Consider the following 7,441-nt stretch of genomic DNA (forward strand, 5'->3'; position numbering starts at 1 on the left):
ATTAAGTTTTGTACTCAGTCTATGCGGCCGGTACATTCTGTTAATTTAGTATTATAATAATACTAAGCAGTCATCCGGCTGTACTAGTAGTACTACTACCGGTATTCATACAGTCGGATGGCTGCTTAGTATTACATGTATTAAAATACTAAACTTAATCCACTTGGCCCTTTAAATTACGCTGTACTTTTATTATAGTATGCAAACTTGGATCCAGAATCTAAAACCGTTCATGCAGAATCCACCATTTCGCAATAAGTTATCAAGTACCCCACCTCCTTTACAAAGGTCCCGCGAAGTTCACTGTCATGAAGCATTTTGAGGGCTTTACATTGCTGTCTGCTCTCACTTTACTGGTATGCTTAGCTGCTGGTTCAGTAATCACCACAACCGTAACCACGGAAAAATGGAGCAACAGTAAAGCTTTGGATCCCGTCTCGAATGCTCAAGTCGGCCGCCTTTTGAGGAGGCACCAGTGGCCAACAAAGGATGGAGGTTCCGACAACTCAGAAGTGAGAATGACTGGCGCTAAGCTCCCAGGTGTTGCGGCGCTCGATAAAGTTGCCAAGTCTGGACAAGATCTCTACGAGAGTCAAGCAAATGTTCACTTCTAATAACCAGAAGGCTATCGACAAGTTGTTTGCACGCCTCAAAGTTGGGACGACAAGCTCGGTGTTATTTGAGAGTGCAGCATATCAAACGTGGGCTAACTCGGTGAGCAAAGCATACAAGAAGAACCCTGGAAGTGGTGAAGCAGCGATGCTTCAGGTCCATGATTACTCATTATGGCGATAAGGCTTTGGCCAAGCTTCTTAGTGAAGCTCAACAAGTTTCAAAAACGATGAGAGTTGCTGAAGTGTTTGAAAAAATGCAGCTAGATAATTGGCTCGCTACGGGGAGAACGGCGGACGATGTGTATGGTCTTCTAAAGCTGAACGTCGATATGGAAGGCATTCTCAGAAATCCGTTGTTGAAGACCTGGATCACGTACGTAGACAAACTCGGCAAGGAGGATCCGTACAGCCTGCTACTGTCGAAGTTGGTGAAACACTATGGAGAATATGGTCTAAGCAACGTGCTACTAAGAGCTAGGACAGATGACAGAACTTTCCAAGTCACTGAGAGCATTGAGCAAGCCTTGCTTAACAAGTGGCAGAATGGCTTCTTAAACTGAGCACTGACAAGGGAGACGAGTTGTTGGAGAATCCAGCTTTGAGCACCTGGATGTCGTATGTAACGCTCGAAAAGGGAGATCCGTATAACTTACTGCTACTCAAACTGAAGTCGCGCTATGACGAAGAAGAACTGGCCCACATGCTGGTTGTAACAGAAAGTGTAATTGCCAGGGATGTGGAGATGGCGCTGCTTAAGAGCTGGTTGAGCAAAGGGAAGACGGCTGAAGACGCTTTCAAGCTCCTACGTCTTAACTCAGAAAAGGGAGACGACATTCTGACAAATCCAGTTGGAGTTCGTATCTTAGAATGCGTAATCAAAACCCCGAGGAGATTCTACTCGTGGAGCTAAAGACTCGATTTAGTGATGAAGCGCTAGCGAAGATGCTTGTCGCGGCAGCGATCGACGTCCGAGTGCAGATTAATGTACATGTACCTGCGTTGGTAATGATGCAGCTCAAGAGCTGGCTCAAAGAAGGCAGAGCCGCAGATGACGTATTTAGTCTTCTCACACTAAACGACAAATTATTTGACACTTCGATGTTGAGCACTTGGAGATCCTACTTGCAGATGCTGGATAAGAAGAACGCGGACGAGCTAATGATCTCGGTCATAAGGAAGTACTACGAAGATGAAATTCTGGAGAAAATGATCGTACGAGCCCAAGCACGAGTCCTGTTGCTTCAAATCTGGAGGGGGAAATGTGGAGAAGTCAAGGAAAATCCCCAGATGACGTTTTCACCTTCTTAAAGCTGGACATGCAAGGCGACGAAATTTTCAAAAACCCAGTTGGATGTCCTACATCACGCAACTCAACAAACATAAAAAGACCCAGATGCAGTTTTTCAGAGCACCAGCCAGAGGTGTTATAGCGAGAGAACAATTGTGCTAGGGAAAATAAAGGCAGTTCTTGCCCTACAAACTGGTCGCTTGGATTCCAGCCTGGAAGGCCGGAAAGCTTGCAGCGGTCGCGCGGCACATGAGCGACAGCACTTAGGCTCAAGCAGTGATTTGTGAGGTCCGCCCATGATGCTGTTCCCCCTAGAAGAGCAGATAGCACACAGGGCGGCTCGACATTGTTGTGTACTTCTGGCGGGTAATTGAAAAATGACGCAGTTAATAGCTGCCAAAGAAGGCAGAATTTACTTGGACAACCACAGCACAGATTATCAAAGCTGCAAGCACAAATTAAAGCAAGCAGAAAGCCCTAACCCATTCGGAAGCACAGAACACGGTATTGAGTAATTATTTTTACCCAAGCTAGATTCTACACTCTTTTATTGAGCCATTACGGACAAGATTGGTTATTCGAACCAGTGAGGTCGTGCCAGTTTGTGTAGGGTGATATTTATACAACTAATCCGAGAGCTCGCGCCCTTGGGCCTTTGATAAATTCCGGGTGATGATTCTGAATCCAAATGAACGTAGCCTAAAATCTAATTTATTTGCAAATCCTATGGTCAACCCCCGCGAACACGGGGTGTATCCCTATTTAAAAATGTTAATGTGCATTTGTAACTTTCGAGTAACGAGGTTACCATTCGGCACACTTTCAATTTACACATATCCATGAAGTGTTGACTCGTTGTCGTACAGTAGAACTAACCTCTACGACCTCATTGCCACATTTACAGCGATCCAGACGTGGCGTCACCGTGCGTGTAGGATGCACTCGTGACCTTGCCACCCTCCGCAATTAGGTACTCCTGACGCTGTGGCTTGCCATCAAAGAAACGTTCAAGTATCTCCTTGGTCCCAGCAGCGTAGCGAGCCTGCGCGTCCAGCGTCGTTCCCGAGTAGTGCGGCGTCATAGCGTGACGCGGCATCGAGCGCCACTGGTGGTCAGCCGGAGCAGGCTGCGGGAACCACACGTCGCCAGCGTAACCCTGGATGTGGCCACTCTTCACTGCCTTAACAAGAGCTTCCTTGTCCACAATCTTGCCTCGAGCCGTGTTGACAATGTACGCGCCCTTCTTCATCTTACTAAGCAGCTCAGCATCAAAGAGGTTCTCGGTCTCCGGGTGCAGTGGGCAGTTAATAGACACCACATCGCATTCCTTGACCAAACTCTCGACGGTCGAGTGAAACTTCACGTTAAGTTTCTTCTCGACATCAGCCGGTAAGCGCACCTTATCGGTGTAATGCAGCTTCACGTCGAATGGGTGCAGACGACGCAGTACGCGCAAGCCGATGCGACCAGCAGCGACGACTCCCACGTGTTTGTCCTCGAGGTCGTAAGCGTTGTTAGCAATGGCTGCGATGTCCCATTTTTCGTCGATCACCTGCTTGTAGGCGGGCATGTAGTTGCGTACAAGCGAGAGGATCATCATGACGACGTGCTCGGCTACACTCACGACGTTGGAGCCGGTGACTTCAGCCACTGTGATGTTACGGTCACATGCGGCTGCCAAGTCGACGTGGTCCGAGCCGATGCCGGCAGTGATTGCGAGCTTGAGCTTAGGAGCCTTAGCGATGCGATCACGAGTAATGTAGGCTGGCCAAAATGGCTGCGAGATGACCACGTCCGCATCATGCAGGTGCTTGGCGAACTCGGATTTGTCTCCGTCCTTGTCGGACGTGACGATGTACTCGTGGCCGCGGTCCTCGAGGAACTTACGTAAACCCAGTTCGTTCTCGACGCAGCCCAAGATGTTGGGGTTCTTCATGCCACTCTCACCGCCCTCGTACAGTGCACACACAACCTTCATGTTCTTGGGAGCACTGACGGTGAAGCTTCGGGTGGTCATGGCGGATGCCAAGCGCGTGGTGATTTTGGAGGAGGAGAACATGCTTGGGAGAAGGAGAAAAGAGCTTGCGACGTGAGGACTTGGACGCTAATCGCAGAATGACTCGACTGGCGAGGCTGGTCAAAGGCTTTTACGTAAAGGAGAACCGAGTGACGAAGGTTCTAGAGATGGAACGACATCATCGCCCACTGTAGACAAGGCTGCGGCAGTTGACCCGGCATGACTGGGGGACCGAATTGAGAGTGTCCAAGTTGAAGTGACCAGCAAGCTCGCCAGTGATTTGCAAGGTGGATCCGCCAATCACAGTGAAGCGCGCATAACCGATTACCTCGTCTACCGACATCTACCGACAATCCTGCCTCTTCTTGCACTTCATATACCCCTTGATATCAGATCCCAAATGTTGGAGGAATAAGAACAAATCACTCGATCGCATTGGTTGACCTACGCAAAATTATCAGACGACCTCCTACGCTTATTGAGGGGTAAATCTGTAGTGATCTTTCATCCACTATTGACAGCGTTCCCTTGCACACCACTTCAAGCAGCGAGCTCTTGCGTTGTTTCATTAACTTGAGAGGCTTGCTTCACTGCAAAGGACCCAATACCTGTCAGTCTTTTATTTAAAAATCACCAACCAGAGAACTAAGCGGACGCGACCTACCCATCGCGAGGACTGTGGTGTGCCTGCTCATTGAGCGGCTCAATTGTCAGTGACACTGTCACAAGCTTTATGCACTGCTCCTTCATGATTGGAGGAGCAGATTGAAGCAATTCACCCATCATCCCTCATGGTATAATCGGATTACAGCTCCAGCCGCCACCATACTGACATATACCGCCAGTCAGTACAAGCACCAAAACCTTTCACGCTTTTGATGCAAAAGGCAAGTGAACACCCGTCTCAACTGGAGACTCAAGCGCTAACTCCCCATATGCAATGAATATGATGGCACGAGACAGCGACAAGTCGGACACATCCGGCTCCGAGCCGGTGTCGCCGACGTCTGGCTCGGTGACCCACGCTGCGACGCGCTGGCTGGAGGCCATGAACGAGTCTGACGCGTCGGGCGACGAGATCCATGCAGCAGTGGTTGCACCTCGAGTGAGGAAGGAGCTTCATATTGGCAACAGCGGAGAAAAGGTAAATACTAACAGCGAGAAACAGTGCCTCAACGGAAAATGGCAACCGCTTCACAAGCGCGAGACCGACGTCGCTAGTGCAGCGCCAAAGAAGCGGGCGAAGCGCAAACACCGCAAGTCCACGATCGATACACGAAAGGTATATCAGTGCAATAAGATGTTATAATAGTGAGTCCAAATTATGATATTTTGTGTTGTTTTGCTGCGCAGGAAGAGATCGCGAATCTTCTGAAAGAGCTGTCGGACCTGCATACTCGAATGGAGAAGCTAAACTCTCGAGCGATGGAGCCTTCCACTGCGAGCAAGACAATGGGCGAAGCTGGTACCGCAAACAGAGTGTTGCGACGTGCCATTCAGAAGCAGCAGCTCAAAGTGACACAATTCCATGCGCTCATGTCGGTGTACTCGCTATTTGTAAGTGCGAAACTTCTCCGAACAGCGTGGAGCTTGAGGTGTTTACTTTGCCATTACTATCTGTGCAGAGTACTCGAGTGGGAAGCCCAATTCACCAAGAAACCCACTTGCTAAACGATACGGAGTCACGTCTCGTTACTCTCACGGCTACAAAGGATCGTGCGTTAGAACTTGGTGCTCGTTTCCTCAAAGATCGATGTCCGCGAATAAACCCGTACAAGTCGATGCGAGAGGACCACGGATACGAAGGGCCGAATGGAGATTACTATACCACATATTTCTCCACTTATCAGCTCGAAAACAGTGTTAAGAACGTGTTTGATATTCTTCTCGGCTACTTCAGTAGTATCGAAATCTGTGTATCGGAGAAGCTCGGCAACATCACTGTTCGCGAAGTCGACGACAATCTGGCACCAGATATCACGCAGAATCGTCTCATTACCACGACTATCGGTGGGCTGCGAATGGAATCCAGCACAGTCTACTTTTCACACTTTGAAGAAGAAGGGAGCGAACCAGGGCACGAGAACGGATACGGACTATTTGTTGCCGATTTCATCGACGAAGACGATAGAAATCCCTACCATCCGCACGAGCGCATTCGTCGAGACTTCAGTGCCGTCCTAGAGCTCACTTCTTACCCGATCCAGCAATGCACCAGTAAAGCAAAGACCCCATTCAACGACAAGGAAGGGAGAGTCGTGGTGGTCACGCGGTGGGTGCACAGCAGAGTGCACCACCCTCAATACGAGATCCCTCTCTCGGGCTGGCACGAGATGCGAGAGAACACTGAGCGCTGGGTACATACGCTGCACCAGACAATGCTGGAGAGGAACTGGACCTTGGCCTAGGCATCACTGATCATTGTTTGAAGGAAGATGAGTGAAATGTCGTATGAATACATCATTTACTGTTGAATCAACGGAGATGTTCAACAGTGTTGAACATCTTCGACCAGACTCTACTACGATAAAATGTGCTTGAGGTTTAAAAGGGAAGTACTTGTGTTCATTCAACCTTCCTCTGGTCCTGTGAAAACTCGGCGCCGATTAAAACGTCCCTCAAACCTGATTTAAAACTGTTCTAACTGTACTAAAAGATAAATTGGTGTTTGTAAGATTGCTCATCATCTTGTCAGTACATTATTGCCAAGGCAGTATCCGACATACATGTAGTTGCTTCCCGCTTTGCTGACTGGAAGCCCCTTCGGCGCCCCCGCTCGCAATCGTAAAAAGAATGTCCTGGATATTGGAATGTGCGACTCGCTGGTGAGCTCGGCGCTCGCCTCCGCAATTAACGCGCGGCCCTGCTTCGTGGACTCCCTGCGCGGTTGTACGGCCGAATGGTAACCTCGTTGCTTGAAAGTTACAAATGCGCATAAACCTTTAAAATAGGCGACAATTTACTCGGGAATTATGGACATACTCGAAAGACAATGAAGTCGACTCGGAATTACGTGCACTGTTGAATTAACACATGTATCACCCTACACAAACTGGCACGACCTCACAGGTTCGAATAATCAATCTTGTCCGTAATAAATGGCTCAATAATGGCGTGTAGAATCTAGAAAAAATCACTCAATAAAAGAGTGTAGTCGAACTGGTTGTGTGCAAACACAAGGCCAGCAAGAAATCAATTCGTCTCATATTGATGGAGAGCTTCCACCCAACGTGATTGCATGAACACTAGTTAAAAATGTATTCCCAGCCGAAGTCTTAGATTGTCTTGTTGCAGGACAGTGCAACCGATTACGTTTAATCTAGAAAATGCCGTTCAACTTTAGTAGAATGGCGTTCCCGTTTGCTTTGTGATAGTCGAAGAAGTTGACTTCGACGGCGTTGTTTCTCTTGTCGTACGAATTGAGTAGCAGCTCGCTGAGGCGTATGGGATCCAGACCTTTTCCTTCTATCCAATATTTGAACTGCAAATTCAGCAAGCTGGGAGCTAGCTCAACCTCAGCTC

At 48.6% G+C, this 7,441-nt stretch overlaps 3 protein-coding genes across 3 annotated transcripts; 2 read left to right on the plus strand and 1 right to left on the minus strand.

Moving 5' to 3' along the window:
* Positions 1-308: 308 nt before the first annotated feature.
* Positions 309-614, plus strand: PITG_22998 (secreted RxLR effector peptide protein, putative; the record flags this gene model as incomplete). The annotated part of the gene is made up of 1 exon (XM_002899631.1): positions 309-614. The coding sequence occupies one exon, from the start codon at positions 309-311 to the stop codon at positions 612-614; it is 306 nt and encodes a 101-aa protein (XP_002899677.1).
* A 1,977-nt stretch (positions 615-2,591) lies between these two features.
* PITG_13448 (formate dehydrogenase) lies at positions 2,592-4,005 on the minus strand (the record flags this gene model as incomplete). The annotated part of the gene is made up of 1 exon (XM_002899632.1): positions 2,592-4,005. One exon carries the CDS (start codon positions 3,959-3,961, stop codon positions 2,801-2,803), a length of 1,161 nt encoding a protein of 386 aa, XP_002899678.1.
* A 752-nt stretch (positions 4,006-4,757) lies between these two features.
* Positions 4,758-6,825, plus strand: PITG_13449 (uncharacterized protein; the record flags this gene model as incomplete). The annotated part of the gene is made up of 4 exons (XM_002899633.1): positions 4,758-5,201; positions 5,273-5,476; positions 5,545-6,276; positions 6,712-6,825. 4 exons carry the CDS (start codon positions 4,866-4,868, stop codon positions 6,823-6,825), a joined length of 1,386 nt encoding a protein of 461 aa, XP_002899679.1.
* Positions 6,826-7,441: the final 616 nt, after the last annotated feature.

Source organism: Phytophthora infestans, genomic scaffold (assembly GCF_000142945.1).
Source record: "Phytophthora infestans T30-4 supercont1.29 genomic scaffold, whole genome shotgun sequence".
NCBI classification, from domain to species: Eukaryota; Oomycota; class Peronosporomycetes; order Peronosporales; family Peronosporaceae; genus Phytophthora; species Phytophthora infestans.